The sequence below is a fragment of the Somniosus microcephalus genome, chromosome 3 (genome assembly GCF_052327205.1).
Source record: "Somniosus microcephalus isolate GS21.2 chromosome 3, FLI_Smic_1.0, whole genome shotgun sequence".
NCBI classification, from domain to species: Eukaryota; Metazoa; Chordata; class Chondrichthyes; order Squaliformes; family Somniosidae; genus Somniosus; species Somniosus microcephalus.
The window spans coordinates 157,792,196-157,812,839 of record NC_140989.1 but is presented as its reverse complement, the minus strand read 5'-3'; the positions used below and the strand labels follow the sequence as shown (position 1 = coordinate 157,812,839).

Genomic DNA, 20,644 nt, shown 5'->3' with positions numbered 1-20,644 from the left:
TTCATTATGTTGTGTATGTACCTTTAAGAGAATAACTGGTCTCAGACTGCAGTACCGGCAGTGACCACCCCTGTATAAAAGGCGCTAGTGAGCCTCTGTAGTTTCAGTTTCCCGATTGACTTCAATCAGTAAAGACTTGTTTTGTTCAACTCCTGCTGTCCGTGTCTCAATCATTCACGGACATAATACATTATGCTTCAAATTGTAATACTGTAGTAATATTAGCCTGTACAAATGTTTTGATCTATGTTTTCATATTCCATCTACCAAGGAGGTTGAGAAGGTAATCTATGTAAAGTACAGTGCGCTTGGGGTAATTTTTAGCTCTGGGTAAAGCTTCTGGATCATTCATTCACAAGAATGGCTGTGAAACCACTAAAATTGAAACGGTACTTTTAAAAAACCTGAGTTCTAAGGTTGCGATTTTATCAGCAGTGTCGGGATGGTGGCGGGAGAGCTGGTTTCCAGGTTCCAGTCACGATCCTGGCTGCAGCCGCTCTGTCAAAGGGATTTTCCCTTCATTGGCCTTGTTAAGCCCGCCCTGTGGGCTTCCCGGCCAATTAACAGGAAGCGGGTCTGATGTCATTTGATGACATGTCATCAGCCGGTTTCCTTAAAGGGACCACGGCCACATTGAGTTTGACAGTTGTTCTGTCAGTGTTTGACAGCATTGAGGTGCTGCAAACACTGACGAGCACTGCACAAAGGTGGACGCTTGCACCCAGTCTCTCCAATGGCTCCCTCCATATGCTTATGGAGGGAGTCACAGCACGCAGGGATGTTCTCTTCCCTTCCAAGGGCGGAAGAGACCTCCCCAGGACACCAACGCAGCCTGGTTACATATTGCACAGGAGGGAAAAAGCAGGGATGTCGTCAGGGGTCCCTGGCTGCAGTGGCGCCAACCTTTCAATGATTTCAGTGGATCACAAAACGTTACTGCAAAGTCACACTCAAACTCACCCTGCTGTGCCACTCAACAACATCCCCATCATTCTGCCTTCCATACCCTTCTCCTACACATCCTTACTCACACCAACTTACCTTGCATCTCCACCCAACCCTCTCTATCTACTTTATCACTTCCCCATCTCACTAGCCACCCCTCACACTCATCCTCATCCTACTGCAAGCATACCAATTAACAACACACAAGGGTAGGCACTTGAGAGGTTTAGCCAATGTCCATGCAAAGTTTCTGGTAATGTGTTGTCATACAGTGAAATCTATTTTTCCAACACTGCCCCTTATTGGACAGATCTGTGCGCACCTTGAGAAGTGTCTGACTGAGTTCCAGTGAATGTTGAGACATAACTCCCTGCCCCCCGCAGTGATGAGTGTGCATGGAATGGCTTGGATATTAAAGGGATGTTTCACGGTGCTGGCGTGGAATGGTGTCAACCTAGCGCATCATGTGGCAGCCAGGGTTAACAGCGTCAAGTGAAGTAAATCTGGCCATGGTGATGCCATCGCTGGCCTTCCAGGCAGCAATGTTGTCAGGGGCTGATGCCCTGTGTCCTGTGCAGCATCAGGTGATGGCAGAGAAGGTTGGTGATATTGGTGTGCCTGGTGATGTTGGTGTTGGGGCTGATCGTGGAAGGATTCAGAGGACCAAGGTCTGATTTTTTCAAGGGCACCGATGTTGCTGCAATAGATGGCAGCTGCAGGTGAGATGACAAAAGCGATCTGTCAATGGTGAGAGAGGTTGTTCCAATGAGGTGGCACTGGAAATACAGTTGCCTCTAAACACTTGCAAGTTAAAGAATTATGTATTACAAATGAAGTAACAAACAGTTTCTGCACTCTGAAACTGACCATCTGCAACATGGCATCCTTTACACCACTTCTGCAGCTGTCAGCTTGTCAGAAACATCAGAACAGACTCAAATCACGGCAGGGTGAGCTGGCGTGTTCCCCATGGGGAAGCACATAAAATGGGAAGGAAGCCTCAAAATACCATTAAATTGGCTCTTAACAAGCCATTTAATGAGCTCAATTGTAAACCCCACTGCTTGGTGTCGGGTCAGTTCTCCGCTGACAGGCCCGACACCTAGGAAACTCGCGCGGAGGCAGGTTGACAGCGGGTTTCCTAACTGCTGTCAATCTTTGCTATTTTGACAGCGGATCCGCCTTAAACCCGCCCTCTGAGCGCCTGCAAACATTCCAGCCTAACAGTCAGGCATCACTAGCTGTTTCTGTCATTTGTAATGGAGAACTAAAAGATTGTAAAGTCTGTATTTATGTAGTGCTGGAGTTGACATCCATTACATTTCTGCTCTGTCAACTGGTTGCTGCAAGAAAACAGGTTTTGGCAAAATCTGCTTTCTCTTCATAACCTCAAGTGCCTCCTCAATATAAACTCAGGTTGAGTCCATTAGTAATCTGGGCTTGACTGAAAGTTGGTCCAGAGATGGGAACTCTTTCTTCCTCAGTGGGTCCGCCCACCAGCTATAGGTATACTACTTCCTCTGCCTAACCTGCCGTGGTCCTATGTAACAATTTAAAGAGTTAATAGCTATTTGCTGAACGAGCAGTATTTTTGTGCAAGAATGAGTTTGGCCTTGAATGCATCCTGTTGCTGACTAAAACTAATATCTGTGCAAAGATGCTGGACAGTTAAGTCTTCTGCAACTGAACTCAAGATGTGCGGAAATTGCTTGATAAGCAATTTAAAAACAGTAGTTTAAACATTATGTGAACAAACACAATTGGACTTTTTAAGTCATATGATCAGAACTTTAGGGGATAAAAGAAGAGGATTTGCAAAAATTCAAGAACAGAGTTAGAAGATCCACAAGGGATGTCGAGCTTGTGTAGGTGGACGTAATACTGTCTGGAGCCTAACACCTACCTAACTAAAGAAGAAGATGACGCACGCTATTCTGTCCAGTGACTGAACGGGTAACAACCATTCAGAATTGTAAATTACTGCCATCATACACGGAAAGGTATTGATCTCTGCTGCGTACACTAATAAAAGATTTACTGTAACCAATTGGTATCAAGTCCGAATCCTTAAGAATTCTAACACCTACCTGTTAGAATGTTTGTTAGTGAAAGGTCTCCATTAACTGCTGAACAAGAGAACTTGCAGAGAGGCTATGAACAAAGATAAGGGGGGAGAAATTTATGCTAGCCAGCAAAGTGGAGTTAACGGCCGCTGAGGACTGAGATGAGGAGGAATTTCTTCACCCAGAGAGTGGTGAAACTGTGGAATTCTCTACCACAGAAGGCAGTTGAGGCCAATTCATTAAATATACTCAAGAAGGAGTTAGATATATTTCTTAAGGCTAAAGGGATCAAGGGATATGGGGAGAAAGCAGAGGCAGGGTACTGAATTTGGATGATCAGCCATGATCTCATTAAATGGCAGAACAGGCTTGAGGGGCCGAATGGCCTACTCCTGCTCCTATCTTCTATGTTTCTATGAAAATGGCCACAGCGCTAACCCTATATCGGTGCCGTTTCCTGCTCTCGCCCCGAACTTGACAATTTCATTCACTTTGCCTCCAATTTCCACCCTTCCCTCACCTTCACATGGTCCATCTATGACTCTTCCCTTCCCTTCCTCGACTTCTCCGTCTCCATCTCTGGGGATAGGTTATCGACCAATATTCACTACAAGCCCACTGACTCCCACAGCTACCTGGACTACACTTCCTCCCACCCCGCTTCCTGTAAGGACTCTATTCCATTCTCCCAGTTTCTCCATCTCCGCCCCGACGATGCCACCTTCCACACCAGTGCTTCAGACATGTCTTCCTTTTTCCGCAACCGAGGATTCCCCTCTACCGTGGTTGACACTGCCCTCGACCGTGTCAGTTCCATCTCCCGCACTTCTGCCCTCACCCCTGCCCTTCCTTCCCGGAACCACGATAGGGTTCCCCTTGTCCTCACCTTTCACCCCACCAGCCTCCACATTCAATGGATCATCCTCCGGCATTTCCACTACCTCCAAAGTGTTCCCACCACCAAACGTATCTTCCCATCCCCTCCCCTTTCAGCATTCCGTAGGGACCGCTCCCTCCGAGACACCCTAGTCCACTCCTCTATCACCCCAAACAGCCCTTCCCCTTCGCCTGGCACCTTCCCGTGCAAGCGGAGGAGATGTAACACCTGCCCCTATACCTCCCCCCTTCCCACTGTCCAGGGCCCCAAACACCCCTTCCAGGTGAAACAGCGATTTACTTGTACTTCTCGCAATCTAGTATACTGTATTCACTGCTCACGATGCAGTCTCCTCTACATTGGGGAGACCAAACGCAGATTGGGTGACCGCTTTGCAGAACACCTCCGTTCAGTCCGTAAGGGTGACCCCGAGCTTCCGGTCGCCTGTCATTTTAATTCACCGCTCCATTCCCACTCGGACCTCACCGTCCTTGGCCTCTTGTATTGTTCCACGGAAGCTCAACGTAAACTCGAGGAACAGCACCTCATCTTCCGATTAGGCACTCTGCAGCCTTCCAGACTCAATATCGAGTTCAACAATTTCAGATCATAACCTTGGCTCCTATTACACATTTTTTCTTGTAATTTTTCCAATCCTTTCCCCCCCCCTTTCCTTTTGTTTCTCTCTCACGCCTGACAGCTATCTCTTGCCCTGCCAGTACACTTTACACCTAATCTCAGCCTATTACCATCTCGTCTAGCTCTTTTGTTTCTTTCACTTCTTTTGTCCGATCGCAGCCCTGCCTTCGATCTAATTTCTTTTCTTTCCAGTTTTGAAGAAGGGTTCGACCCGAAACGTCAACTCAAATTTCTCTCCACGGATGTTGCCTGACCTGCTGAGTTTTTCCAGCATTTTCTGTTGTTATTTCGGATTTCCAACATCTGCAGTATTTTGCTATCATACTAGTGTTTGGTTCACTGCCACACCTCTTCTAGGAATGCCTACCTTGAAGAAGCTCTGCTCTTCTCTTCGACGGGATCTCCGTTTGGCTCTTCAACCTTGCTCATCTTCATTACTTTCAGTTTCCCTTCTCGAGTTTGATCAGGTATCTGCCAAGACTCGGTTTCACAGCCACATCATTTTCCTCAGCAACTGTCTCCGGTTCCGACTTATTCCACGTGGATTCCAACTAAACTTCCACCCTTCGTGCTTCGGATCCACCCAGGATTACAAATATCTCTAAGATATTCATCGTTCTTCGAACTACTGCTCTCGCCGCATCCTGAGATCCACGCTCAACGCCATGCGGCGCCACATGAACACTCTCGACTTCTCTCTTCAGCAACACCGGCGCACTCTATCTCAAAGCTGTCCTGGTCCACCGTTCCATTTCATCCTTCGACTCATCCGACGCTTCAACAAAAAACTTTTTTCTTCCTTTCCAATGTCAAGGATCGCAAGCTTCATCAACTCTTGGACACCAACGCCCCTCCGGAACCTTCTTCCCCTTCACTTTCCTCTGACCCCCCTTCTCCCAATCTCACCCCCTGCCGCGTTTTCACTATCCCCTCTGACCTTCCACTCTCTGACCCTGAACGATCAGTCCTCAGCAAAGGCCTGAGCTTCATCCCCTTACGCCCCCACCTCAATGAATTTTGAGCTCGGCACGATGTTGAGCTATATTTCCGCCGCCTTCGTCTCCGTGCCCACTTCTCTGGCCAGGAGTCTTCCCCCCGCACAACTGACCCTTTCTCCCGCTTGCAGAATTCCCGTTCTACATGGACCCCTCCCCCGGCCTCTTACCCTCTCTAGATCTTTTCATCGCTAACTGCCGCCGTGACATCGGCCGTCTCCATTTCTCTGCTCCCCTCACTCACTCCAACCTACCTCCCTCTGAACTTGCAGCACTCCATTCTCTTAGATCCAACCCTGACATTGTCATTAAACCCACTGACAAGGGTGGTGCTGTTGTTGTTTGGCGTACTGACCTCTACCTAGCGGAAGCTGAACGCCAACTCTCCGACACCTCCTCCTACCTCCACCTGGACCATGACCCCACTACTGAACATCAAACCACCATTTCCAAGACTGTCACTGACCTCATCTCCTCTGGAGATCTTCCCCCCGCTGCCACCAACCTCATAGTTCCCCAACCCCGCACAGCCCACTTCTACCTCCTTCCCAAGATCTACAAACAGGACTGCCCTGGTAGACCCATCGTTTCAGCCTGTTCTTGCCCCACGGAACTTATCTCTTCCTATCTTGACTCTATCTTTTCTCCCCTTGTCCAGTCTCTTCCCACCTACATCTGCGACTCTTCGGACGCCCTCCGCCACTTTAACAGTTTCCAGTTTCCTGGCCCCAACCGCTTCCTTTTCACCATGGACGTACAATCACTCTACACCTCCATCCCCCACCCAGATGGCCTGAGGGCGCTCCGCTTCTTCCTTGAACAGAGGCCCGACCAGTCCCCATCCACCACCACCCTCCTCCACCTGGCTGAACTTGTTCTCACATTGAACAACTTCTCCTTTAACTCCACTCATTTCCTCCAAATCAAAGGTGTTGCCATGGGTACCCGCATGGGTCCTAGCTATGCCTGCCTTTTCATGGGCTATGTGGAACAATCTTTATTCCAGTCCTACTCGGGTCCCCTCCCTCACCTCTTTTTCCGATACATTGATGACTGTATCGGTGCCGTTTCCTGCTCTCACCCCGAACTTGACAATTTCATTCACTTTGCCTCCAATTTCCACCCTTCCCTCACCTTCACATGGTCCATCTCTGACTCTTCCCTTCCCTTCCTCGACTTCTCCGTCTCCATCTCCATCTCTGGGGATAGGTTATCGACCAATATTCACTACAAGCCCACTGACTCCCACAGCTACCTGGACTACACTTCATCCCACCCCGCTTCCTGTAAGGACTCTATTCCATTCTCCCAGTTTCTCCGTCTCCGCCGTATCTGCTCCGACGATGCCACCTTCCACACCAGTGCTTCAGACATGTCTTCCTTTTTCCGCAACCGAGGATTCCCCTCTACCGTGGTTGACACTGCCCTCGACCGTGTCAGTTCCATCTCCCGCACTTCTGCCCTCACCCCTGCCCCTCCCTCCCGGAACCACGATAGGGTTCCCCCTGTCCTCACCTTTCACCCCACCAGCCTCCACATTCAACGGATCATCCTCCAGCATTTCCGCTACCTCCAAAGTGATCCCACCACCAAACGCATCTTCCCCTCCCCTCCCCTCCCCTTTCAGCATTCCGTAGGGACCGCTCCCTCCGAGACACCCTAGTCCACTCCTCTATCACCCCAAACAGCCCTTCCCCTTCACCTGGCACCTTCCCGTGCAAGCGGAGGAGATGTAACACCTGCCCCTATACCTCCCCCCTTCCCACTGTCCAGGGCCCCAAACACCCCTTCCAGGTGAAACAGCGATTTACTTGTACTTCTCGCAATCTAGTATACTGTATTCGCTGCTCACGATGCGGTCTCCTCTACATTGGGGAGACCAAATGCAGATTGGGTGACCGCTTTGCGGAACACCTCCGTTCAGTCCGTAAGCGTGACCCCGAGCTTCCGGTCGCCTGTCATTTTAATTCACCGCTCCATTCCCACTCGGACCTCACCGTCCTTGGCCTCTTGTATTGTTCCACGGAAGCTCAACGTAAACTCGAGGAACAGCACCTCATCTTCCGATTAGGCACTCTGCAGCCTTCCGGACTCAATATCGAGTTCAACAATTTCAGATCATAACCTTGGCCCCTATTACACATTCTTTCTTGTAATTTTTCCACTCCTTTCCCCCCCCCCCTTTCCTTTTGTTTCTCTCTCACACCTGACAGCTATCTCTTGCCCTGCCAGTACACTTTACACCTAATCTCAGCCTATTACCATCTCGTCTCGCTCTTTTGTTTCTTTCACTTCTTTTGTCTGATCGCAGCCCTGCCTTCGATCTAATTTCTTTTCTTTCCAGTTTTGAAGAAGGGTTCGACCCGAAACGTCAACTCAAATTTCTCTCCACGGATGTTGCCTGACCTGCTGAGTTTTTCCAGCATTTTCTGTTGTTATTTCGGATTTCCAACATCTGCAGTATTTTGCTATCGTGCTAACAGAGCAAAACTGGTCTGGGGGGGATGGAGATTGTTGGTGCAGCGCTTACCTTCTGTGCAACGCTGTCCTGGTGGCATTGCTGGAGGCATCCGAGATGAAGTTCCTGTGCAGGTGTGGTGTTCGAGCCTCACACAGCCTCTGGAAGCGAGGCTGTGGAGCTCGCAAGGAATTGTGGGTAATGAAGAGGTCTGAGAATTAAAGGAGCCATGCACACTGAAGCACTACAAAATAAAATGAAGTGAAACAATGCAGTTTTCAGCATTTTCTGCCTTTTAGAAATATTTAACATTAAAAAGACCCAAATGTGAATATCCAGCTCTTAAAGCTGAACTCCCTTCCTAACCTCAAAAATTAGAAAAGTGCCTCAGCACTAACACAAATGGCTCAGCAAGCCAGGGAAGGGGCATCCAGGGTCTTGCACATGGAACTCCAGCTTTGTGCAGGGGGTCAACATTGCAAGACAGGCCCTCTACCCACAAGGGCCAGGAGGCCCTCCAGAAAGAAGGATGTGGGAGTACATCACTGAGGCCATCACTGCCATCAGTGTCACCCCCACCATCTGGTTCCAGTGCCCAAAGAAGCTTCATGACCTCAGACCACTGTTCAAGGTCAGTGAATGCATCTTTAAAAGTCGTCTCCTACCAACTGCACCACTAGACCACTAGCGTCACACACAGCTCAATGCACGACCCCCCCAATTACTCACCTAACAACAATCTGCACCAATCACGAGGCACATCTCCCATTCCTACTCTCACCTCACCCCCTTGGACAAGACAGTGCAGTCCATTCTTGGCAGGGGCATGGTTGAGCCCTTGGCCAGCGGCGGGGCTGAAATGATACAAGATACTGGTATCCTCATACATTATCCTCCTTCTGACATGCACCTCATGCTTTCCCGCCCTCCCCTCACCACAACTCCACCCTTGTGCCTTCCTCATTTCACACACCCAAGAAATGCAGCCTAACCACCAGTGGGTGACCAAGAAGAGGGAGAGGAGAGTGAACAAGAACAGAAGAAGATTGATTTGACACTCCCAGCCACCAGCTCCTCAAGGTCAACCAGCAAGGCCATTTCCAGTGGCCCCCACTGAAAGTCAGCTGCCTTCCACCAGCCATGCTGCAGCCACTGGGGTAGCACTGCGTGACATTACTAGGGCAGGCAAAGGGACACACAAGACACTCACTAAGAGAATACATACAGATGATGAGTTGATTTCTTGATGTCACATTGGATGGCTAAACGTATATAGGTGGATTGCAAAGTTTGCTTTGTGGTGGCTTTTATTTCAGCATCGTGGCCAAGAGGATGTTGTTATGGTCAGTAACAGATGGAAGATAAGGTGTGGGACTACGATTGAAAGGGAAATTGGGGTTGTGGTCACTGGGAGCACAGGCGGATGATTCCATCCCTGACATCTCGGCCAGAAAGAGGCTGTCTGGGATGCATCCTTCTGTCTGCTTTCTCCTCTTCTGTGTCTTCCTCTTCTCTCTGCAAGCAGATGCTGTAAATGTGAAATGACAGCATAAAATGCTGGAAATACTCAGCTGATCAGGCAGCATCTCGACCCGAGACGTGAACTCTGTTTTTCTCTCCACAGATGTTGCATGGCCTGCTGAGTATTTGCAGCATGTTCTGTCTTCTCAAAGGCCTTCATTTACCATCCGAACCCTTGCAAGCATCAAGCAGTGTTCCCTACACACTTAAAAAACTTTTTACATCTATTGCAGTAAGCCATCACTTCAATAAAATCAAAAAAATCCATGTCCAAAACCTTGGGGGAGAAATTCATTATCACCTCGTTTGGGGCGCCAACTTTTGAAAGCTGGGAAACATAGCGCCAGGCGCTAATGATTCTCAGCTTTTCAAAATTCGGTGTTTGCGCTCCAGGAAGGAAGTGGAGCACTAAATCAAGTGCTCCACTTCCTTCCTGGGGCACTAAAGGACGCAGGCAGGGTGGTAGTGGTGCAGCGCTGCACAATGTCCCGTGCAGCTTTGCCGCGATCCGAGACTCCTTCCCTCCCTTAAAGGGAAGGGCCACCGCTGCAGGTTCTGCATTGGAACCAGTTAGCTGGTCCCTGACAGCAGCCGCGATCTGGCCCGATCAGTCCCATGCACTCCAGCAGAGTGCCGGGCTGATCGATCGCGACCCAGGAGCAATCGAAAAAATCACTTGCAACGTGGTTAAAATTTTTCTCCTACCCGTGCCAACATCCCCTTTAACTTACACCCCCGAAGTGCCCGGCCTCCTGAACAACGCCTCCCTGCAGCTGTCGGTGTTGTCGCCCAGCGATGCTGCAAGGGGCAGGGCCGAAGTTCGTGCCCGGGGCGCTACTGGGGCGATGCGCACAGCAATGACATCACGATCTCCAGGCGCAGGAGATCGTGCCGCTAGTGGTTACCGCCGCTGCAAACCTCCACGTCAATTTCGTGGGCGTCAGTACTTTTGCCGCGCCCGGTAGTGCCCCCGGAGGCACTAACAGGGGACGCTAAGATACCGAATTTCTCCCCCCTTAAATCCAAACTTGCCATAACGATGTGTCTGTTCCTTTAAGAGGTGCAGACATCGCCACTGTCAGCCTGCTTGCATGCCAGGTTAACCTGGCATGCTTAGGACCCAGCGCTGAATTCAGTGCTAGGGTCGAATTTCGGCATGGTGATGGTAAATCGGTGTTGCACGCTGAATGACGTCACTACGCCGCCAATTTTCTTTCAGGACACGACCAGATACCGGCAGCGCAATGGGGGGCCACGAATATGGCGGGTGCCGCGGGCCCCACCACCAGCTGGTGAAAGAGCGGCGCCGCCATTTCATGACGCTAAGGTATGGCATGCAACAGATGAATTTCTAGCCCAAGGAGTTATGAGGCTTTGGGGGTTAAATTGGATAGCCCCACAAAACGGGCGCGGGGAACGCGATGCGTGATTACCCCACGCCCGTTCAATGTAATGCAGACAGCATGCCATGTTCATGCTGCCGGCTCATTGTTATGATTTCTGCGTGCAGCCAGCGTTAATTACACTGTTCATTGGCTGCACGCATCAACAGGGGGCCCAATATTGTTACTTACTTAGCCTGCACTGCTTAAAGCTAGTCTGCACCTCTTGAAGGGAAGGTGCTTTGTGGCTGCTGGAGGTGCTGACATCATTCGGAATAGTGCTGTGCAGCAAAGAATAATGGCTGATCAGGGGAGACGCTGCACTGGAGGTCTTGATGGAGGAGGGGGAAAGGAGGAGAGATGTCCTGTATCCGCAGGGGTGCAGAAGGCCCTCCAGACGCACGGTGAGAAGGTCGTGGGAGCAGATACCCATGGAGTTCAATGCCAGGAGTTTATCCCCGAGGATCTGGGTGCAGTGCCACAAAAGGATTAATGACCTCACACGAGCGGTCAAGGTCAGTGAATGCATCTTCAAATGCCATATCCTACTAACTGCACCACTCGCCTCATTCACTGCTCAAATTCACCACACCCCCATCATTCAACTACCAACAATCTCTATCAGACAGGACTCATACCTAACATTCATATGCTTCACCCTACCCTCAAACACTTAGCACAGTTGCAAGCCTCACACCCACATCTCACAGTTTGCACATACTGCCAGCTATTCAACCATGACAGCCACATCACCCAATCATATTGCACTAACTCACTGGCACACTGCCCTCTCTCTTGCAGGAGAAGGTGGCACACAACTGGAGGCAGCAGGAACTAACTGGAGGGGGAGAGGCGCACCTGCATGCTCTAACCTCCATGGAATAGATGGTGCTGGTCATCATCGGAAGGGCCATTGCTGAGGCGGTGGCCAACAGCGGGGCTGAATCCATTGAAGATGATGGTGTCCTCATATCTAATCCTCCTTCTCACATCCCACTTACCCCTAATCCTACAATCTCTTCTGACTGAGAAGCTGCAGATGGCGTAATCATGTCCTCTCTTAGGATGACAGCAGTCGTGATCCCACCCCTGCCACTCCGCCAGTGCCCTTGCTGTTGCCTGTCAACCAGCCAGCCCAAACTGCTGCTGCCCATGCCGAGATGGTGCAGTCTGCAGTCAGGCCTTCTAGGCCCAGAGCCACTCGAGGTCATCCTCCAAGGCCATCTGCAGTCTTCTTCACTGAAAGTCAGCAGCCTTCAACCAGCCATGCTGCAGCCACTGGGGTAGCACTTCATAGGAACACTAGGAGAGGCAGATGACAGGCACACTAAGGGAATGCACAAGGGTGATTAGTTTAAGTTTATCCCCGAAATATGGCATGATTTAATTTATAAATTTGGTTTGCAATGTTTATTTTGTATTGGTTTTTATTTTTGCATTGTGGCCAAGAGGACGATGTGATGGTTAGTGACAGAGGGAAGGTAAGGAGGGTGGGACTGTTGTTAAATGGAAATTGGGGTTGCGGTTACTGGCATCGCACTTGAATTGGTTCTTCACGTACAGCCCGGGCAGAAAGGGGCTATCTAGGTTGCAGCCTCCCTTCCTCCTCTTCCTACTTGTGCTCCTGCTCCTCAGCTTCTCGCTGGCGGCGGCGAGGGCTGTTCCCTCATGATGGCAAGATTATGCAGCATGCAGTATACCACCACAAGTCTTGAGACCCGCTCAGCCAAGTACTGCTGGGCTCCTCCAGAGTGGTCCAGTCAGTGGAATCGTTGCTTCTGCATGCCAATGGTTTGCTCTATCACATTTTTTGTGGCAGCATGCATTGTATGCATGTTGTGCATGTGTGCGTGGGTTGCGAACTGGAGTTATGAGTCACCTTGTCAGCGGATATCCCTTGTCGCCCAGTAGCCACCCTTTGGTTTGCTGTGGTGAGGGAAATACAGCTGCCACAGCGGACTGCTGCAGAATGAATGCATCATGACTGCTGCCAAGATACCGGGCATTGACCTGCATGACCTTTCAGAAGGCTTTCGATAAGGTCCCGCATAAGAGATTAGCGTGCAAAGTTAAAGCACATGGGATTGGGGGTAAGGTACTGTCTTGGATAGAGAACTGGTTGGCAGACAGGAAGCAAAGAGTTGGAATAAACAGGTCTTTTTCCGAGTGGCAGGCAGTGACTAGTGGAGTACCGCAGGGATCGGTGCTAGGACCCCAGCTATTCACAATATATATTAATGATCTAGACGAGGGAACTAGATGTAGTATCTCCAAGTTTGCAGACGACACAAAGCTGGGTGGGCGTGTGTGCTGTGAGGAAGATGCAGAGAAACTCCAGTATGATTTGGACAGGTTGGGTGATTGGGCAGATGCATGGCAAATGTAGTATACTGTGGATAAATGCGAGGTTATCCACTTCGGTGGCAAAAACAAGAACACAGATTATTATCTGAACGGCAATAGATTGGAAAAAGGGGAAGTGCAACGAGACCTGGGCGTCCTTGTGCACCAGTCGCTGAAGGTAAGCATGCAGGTGCAGCAGGCAGTTAAGAAGGCAAATGGTATGTTGACCTTCATAGTAAGAGGATTCGAGTACAGGAGCAAGGATGTCTTGCTGCAGTTGTACAGGGCCTTGGTGAGACCACACCTTGAGTATTGTGTGCAGTTTTGGTCGCCTTATCTGAGGAAGGATGTTCTTGCCATGGTGAGAGTGCAACGAAGATTCACCAGACTGATACCTGGGATGGCAGGAATGACGTATGAGGAGAGATTGGGTCGATTAGGCTTATATTCGCTGGAGTTTAGAAGAATGAGAGGGGATCTCATTGAAACTTATAAAATTCTAACAGGACTAGACAGACTAGATGCAGGAAGGATGTTCCTGATGGCGGGGGAGTCCAGAACCAGGGGTCACAGTCTAAGGATAAGGGGTAAGCTATTTAGGACTGAGATGAGGAGGAATTTCTTCACCCAGAGAGTGGTGAACCTGTGAAATTCTCTACCACACAGGGCAGTTGAGGCCAATTCATTAAATATATTCAAGAAGGAGTTGGATATATTGCTTGAGGCTAAAGGGATCAAGGGATATGGGGAGAAAGCAGGGACAGGGTACTGAATTTGGATGATCAGCCATGATCTCATTAAATGGCGGAGTGGGTTCGAGGGGCGGAATGGCCTATTCCTGTTCCTATCTTCTCTGTTTCTATGATGCGCTGCCTATGGTCACACACCAGCCGTACGTTGAGGGAGTGGAATTCCCTTCGGTTCCGGTACATGGCAGAGTTGACATGTGGCACCCACAAAGCGATGTGCGCGCAGTCAATGGCATCCTACACCATGGGGAAGCCTGCAATCCTTGCAAACCCTCGTGCTTGCTCCGCCTGCTTCTCTCTGGCAAGAGGGAATGAAATGAAGTTATCTCTCTTTGAATAAAGAGCCTCAGTGACCTCCCTTATGCAACAGAGGACTGCAAACTGTGAGATGTTGCTAATATCTCCAGCACCAGCCTGGAAGGAGCCAGACGCATACAAGTTCAGAGACATGGTCACCTTCACAGGCATTGGCAATGCGGTCCTTGCCCTACTCTGAGGTTGGAATTGAGGCTGCAGCAGTTGGCACATTTCAGTGACAACTTCTTTAGTGAAGCGCAGACGTCTCAAACATCAGTCGTTGCTGAGAATTGCTCCCTGAACACCTTGGGCGGATATGGCCTCCTGTTGAGAGCCCTTCTCCCCCTACTCCTCCTCCCTCTTCTAGCAGCTTGACCTGCTCTGCATGGCTTCTGCTCATTCTCCCAGTCATGCTGTATTCCAAGGGGAATGCCTACTAGTGTAGGCATGTCTGGGAGCAACTGGTGTGTACAGAAGCCTTGAAGTCAGCAAAAAGTACTTCAGCACCTGCCACACCACTCCCTGTAGACTTTTGAAACTTGAAACAATTATGGAAAGCACCCAAAACTGGAACTGAAATCTATGTTCCTCTGTTCTATGATGCTGCTCAGTAACACTCCAAAATGCAGCATCACAACACAGCTCCACTGAAACACTTTTAATAAACTTGGAAGACAAAAATGCAAAGTAACCTTTTACATTGGGCCAAAGTCGGGAGGTAAGAATTATGGAAAATTGGTAACATGCGTAAGAAAGTAATATAACTAAATTTAGTGGTCTGTATAAATTAAAACCTGAAACAACAGTTACAAAATGGTTACAATACTATTACAAACATCACACGTTCATGATCTTTGTTAGAGTGCACAATGTGAAGGTAAAGGAGCTTTCTTGTAGGGAGGGAGTGAAAAAGAACCTGCTGGTGTCTCAAAAGCAACAATGGCAGAAGCCTGTAGGCCATCTGGCGATCCTCTCAGACAAGAAACGGTACACAATACAAGTAAAATAAATAGGAGGGGAGGAAGAAAACTATTTTAAAAGGGGGGATAAATTGAAACAGTGCATTTAATATTAAAGACATATTTTGCAGTTCTAGCATCGAATCCAACACGAGTTGCAATCTACTGGAGGACAAGTTCAAATCAGCACCTTATATTCTATTAAAAACAGATATATTGAAAAGAGACTGAGGAATGTATACATGGTCATGAAATGCTTACCTTTAGTAAATGACATTCAGTAAGGTGAACTCCATATTTCCCTTATCAATCAAATTTCTAGGTTATTAATGATATAATATCCAAATAACTGCTTTAAGGATTATTTTATGTAATTACATTATAAATAATTGCTTCAGTTGGTTACATCAGGCACACAACCCTGGTGATGCATTTTTAAATCACAATGGCCCCAATGAACTGCCACATAATTACAGGATAACAGAGCTTAAAATGATCACATAATATCCAAAAGGGGGCAAATATTCGTGAGATTAGTGCCTCCCGTTAACGCCTGCAGAGGACGGAAACCGGGTGCTGATGCAGTAGCGCCAGGGCAAGACAAATCCAGTGTCAAACAGCAAATCGCTCCCCCCCAGCCCCGTCGTTGCGCCGCTGGTATGAGGTACCGCCGGGGACTTCAACGCCAGGCAGATCGTGACTTCAGTGAGCGTGCAACGATCACCGGGTGCCCGATCTGCAAAATTCATTGTCGCCAATTACCTTTGCGTCTCGACCAGACAGCGACAGGAAGGGCAGGCTCACAGCTGACGGAAGCCGGCCTCCAATGATGTTATTTAAAGGCATCAGCATTAATCACTTGCAGCTGTCAAGGCAGGTTAGTTTCAGTGGCTTCTTGTCAGTTTCAGCCAGTGGAGCAGTTTGTATGAGTAATTTCAAGCTTCTTTTTTATCAGCAGTCTTCTGGCAAGTGCAAAATGGCTACATTTATTGTTCAAAGATTCAAATTGCTACACTTGGCAACATTATTGGGGGCATGTCACCTCGCCCTCCAGGATCTACAGCGGAGGGAGCGTAGACAGCCAGAAATACAGGGCCATATGTGCAGAGGGATGAGGAGGGACATCAGGGTTCTTACCAGGAGGCCTTACCCGCCGAGGGTATTCCGACAGCAGTTCTCCTACCTTCAATTAAGCGAGGAGCAGCGTATTCGACGGCTCCAAATCACCAAGGTGGTGGTCACAGAACTCTGCCACCTCCTCCAAACAGACCTCCAGCCTCACAGTAGGATGACTTAAACCCCAGATCCCTTTTACTCACCACATGCCCATCATACCATCCCTGTGTCATGCCATATCATAGCATCCTCCTGGGTGCAAAGGTGAAATGAGAGAGTCCACAAAATATTGCAAACTCCATCAATAAATTTATGCATAAACATATCACATTCATTCTAATAATTAATGACCCTTGTGCCTGCCATAGTTGAATGGCTGTCACTGTGTGCAAGGCGTGAGATGTAGGTGTGAGTGTTGGTAGGTAGAGATTGTTGGTGGGTGAGTGCTGGGGGTCTGGTGCTTTGGGCAGTGTGTGAAGCTTGTGGTACAGATGGTGGTATGTAGCATTTGTTGAAGCATTCAATCACCCTGACCACCTGACTGAGGTGGATCTGCCATGAGCACACCTACTTCAGTCCTCCGGCTCCTTCTCCTTGTTGTGCTTCTCGTTGCTGAGGCAGCTGCACAGCCGGCAATGCTGAGAATGAGGTGCTGCAGCATCAATGAACCTCCCCTTTAAGTACTGGGAAAAGCCTGTGGCAATGATGAGTTGAGATTAGACTGCACCCGATATTGATCCACCCTTTGAGTGTAACACCACTGAGCTAGGCCTTTAAGACTTGATTTAGCACCCCAATTATTTCTTTGAGCAGTGAGAATGAATTTTGCGTGCTGTCTAAAGCATTAGCGCCTGGAACTAATTCTCAAACCTTTCTAAAGATATCGCCCATTCCTGAGTTTTAATGAATTTCTAATCCCGGGTCTTTAAAAAGGGTCTTGTTTCCAGGAATACCATTTGTGAGAGATAACGCGATATCCATGATCATGAGCATTAATTTGTCAAAGGTTCTATGGGCTGTAATGGGAGCTTTGAGGGTTCCAAGAGCCCTGTGCCTACCCTCATCTTCCCCTCCCACTCCTCAGTCAGTGCAGTCAACTCTTGCTTCTTAGTAGTTTGGAGGGAGGTAGGGTACTTTCTTTCAATCTGTTTTAAATACAATTTGTCAGATTATATACACAAATTCAGATTTGCATCTCACATGCACTGACACTGAGTCAGAAGTGACATGTTGAATTCAATAAACCCCCCACCCATTTAAACTTTCTACACATACCATCTACAACTCTGCATTTTTAAAGGAGAGAAACAAAACTCCTGTGGAATTTCTGTTCTCAGACTGGTGGGGTGTTGATCTTATACCACCCTTCAAGTGAGTATGTGACCTTCCAGGCAAGTTAACTGGTTCATGGTAATATCATCTGGAAACTTACTTTCAAATATTTGTTCGAGTAATGTAGTACTATTGTGACACTCCAAAGGTTGTAAATGGCTGAATCTTTGTATTCTTGATATTTCAGTGGGCATGTTCAGTATCTCCAGTTAACCCTGTTGTTTAATTTTCGTACTGCTCTTTTCTTGTTAAGCTATCTTGTATGTTATGATTATGTTCCCTGTTCTGTTCTATAAATTATCTAAATAATTTTTTTTTTAAAAACAGGTTAATCATTTGGACAGTAACTCAATAAGGCAACCCAGTTTATTGACCAAGTTAATTATACAGGTCTTTCTCATGAATGGAGTCTACGGTCTCAGAATTACGACTATGAATATGAGTAATCTTATCAGCCGGACAACAGTATGCATTTTAACAACCGTGATGCTTGAAAAAAGGTACAGAGAATCAAGCAATTGGCACTGAATTGCAAAATGAGTGCCATGCTGTTAAAATAACGCTGCTGTATTTTTTACTTTGGGAAGAAACTTTTCCTGGAGTAAAAATGAGAATGTTCAAATTGCCTGAAATTTCCATGAAAAATGTTTTTAAAAAAGGACAGAAATTATAACAGTGTAGGTTTTACTGATGGTAGATCACTTGTCATCAACACTAAGACTTATATAATTGTTCACAAATTGGAGCTGATCTCATCGTAGTCTTGCTGTATTTAAAATTTACATATAGATTGCCCACTTAACAAGTTTCTGATCATGGCTATATTGTCATAAGGCAAGTTGTGAGCAAAGGCTAGGCATGCAGGAAAAGAAGAAAAATTACAAGCAATTCATTCAATACTGTTCTGAAGACATGAAATTGCACAATAATGGAAACTTGCAACAAAATGTTCCACCTATTTAGATTATATTATTAGTCACACTGGTCACTGATGCAACATTAGAAGTTAAATATAAAAATGTTTCTAGATGATTAAAGGATGAACAGAGATCAGTATGCCATTTGTTTGCACTGTTGACTACACAAATACACAGATTCCTCAGGTTGTGAGGGGATGATAACTAAAATCTCTAGTTCATTTTGCCAAACAGTAATTAGAAGCCAAATTCTCGTGGGTATGTATAGACAGAAAAACTGCTCCATCTACAAAGTCCTAAAACTGGCTGGCGTAGTGCCACCTCCCTGCTACAACTCCTATCACCCACCTTATCCTGCGTGATTCGCTTTGATGGGGCGTTAATGCCAAGTTGTTCTAATGGATAGATAATCTGTCGTCTCCGGCGCACAGGAACTAGGTAATGAAGGGCAGATGTCAGGGAATGAGCATGTGGACTGTTATTCTGAAAGAAAAGATTTACAGTTACTTCCAGGAAGTAATGTAAAGATAATTCATTAGCTTCTCAATGAATAACTCTGAAATATATTGTGAAAAACTCAAGAAAATTTAAGCCAAAACAACTAAAATATCACCTGAAGCTTAAGAATGAATCTCCCATTATAGCTGGCACTAATGAGCCTAAATATGATGCATGAGTAATGATATTATAGTCTCTATGGAAATTGCAGAAAAACAAATGGTAAGCTTTATGGCACTAGCAATGTACACTATGGCAGTTTCTAAATGGAAAAAAAATCACTGCTAATTACAAATCAGCCATATTAAGTCTAAAGAAAAATCAGAAGCATCTTTCGTTTAGGTAAATTTAATGTTGTACTAAGACAATATTTTAGGCCATCGTCAACTGTCTACATCTAGGTCTAAAGTTCTGCATAACAAACCACCCAATTCACAAAACTGTATTCTCCACTCTTTGCAGATAACAACTTCAGCACATGTAGATGGAAAATAAAAACAAACAGAAGTACATTTAAAAAAAAATTAAATTACAACTGGTATACTACAATATCTGTTAAACACTAACAGTTTTTTTGTTGTTTTTACCTTAGTCTGTGATGCTTTTGGGTAAACAGGGTAGTACAGGCATGTCTTAAAAGTGATCCGAAGTATCTCTTTGAGAAAATGTCTGGTACGGTGATGGAAAATTGGGTTCAAAGCAAAGTGATAGAGATGACCATGTTCTTCACGTTGGTGATGGTTGAAGTAGATAAAGTTTTCAATGTTATAATGTGAACGGATATATTCAATATCCTGGCAGGTGAAAAAAAATCTCATTGAACAGGGGAAAAAAATACCTACAGTTAGTGCAGATAAAAATAGGAACATCTTTATAATGAACTGTCACAAACTAATGTGTGGGGGAAAAAAATTGAAATTAAACTACTGTGGGATTTGTTGTAGATAATTCATTACATATGTTATGAGGTTTTGGTACCAGCACAGAGTCTCACTCAACAGGAGTGCAGATCGAGAATTGATTGGAGAAAGTGCCAGGAGCAGAACCTCACAAACTTTACCTTATGATGCACTTTCCTTCTCTGTAAAGGTTATTCCATACATCTAAACACACATTCACATAAAACACGCACCTGGATTTCCCAATGCAAAATGGCACACATAGAGTTACATAGAAGTACACAGAATTTACGGCACAGAAACATGCCATTTGGCCTAACTGGTCTTTGTCGGTGTTATGCTCCACACAAACCACTTCCCACCACTCTTCATTTAACGCTATCAGCCTATCCTTCGATTCCTTTCTCCCTCGTGCTTATCTAGCTTCCCCTTAAATGCATCTATGCTATTTGCCTCAACTACGCCATGTGGAAGGGAATTCCACATTCTTGCCACTCTTTGGGTAAAGACGTTTCTCCTGAATTCCCTATTGGATTTACTGGTGACTATCTTACATTTATGGCCCCTAGTTTTGGTCTCCCCCACAAGTGGAAACATCGACCGGAAGTTTCCCTACCTGGGCGGGTCCGGTGAGGGCGCTGGCCATGGGGGGTC

The 20,644-nt window shown here is 47.1% G+C and overlaps 1 protein-coding gene across 11 annotated transcripts in view; it reads right to left on the bottom strand.

Moving 5' to 3' along the window:
• cfap61 (cilia and flagella associated protein 61) overlaps positions 1-20,644 on the bottom strand; it is a 383,529-nt gene that overhangs the window by 208,421 nt on the left and 154,464 nt on the right. For all 11 annotated transcript variants that reach the window (XM_085981775.1, XM_085981777.1, XM_085981776.1 and 8 more), the window contains 2 exons: positions 19,679-19,885; positions 18,942-19,076 (listed from right to left, as the gene is read on the bottom strand). In XM_085981775.1, coding sequence (XP_085837901.1) covers positions 18,942-19,076; positions 19,679-19,885 — 342 coding nt within the window. The remainder of the gene's footprint in view (positions 1-18,941; positions 19,077-19,678; positions 19,886-20,644) is intronic.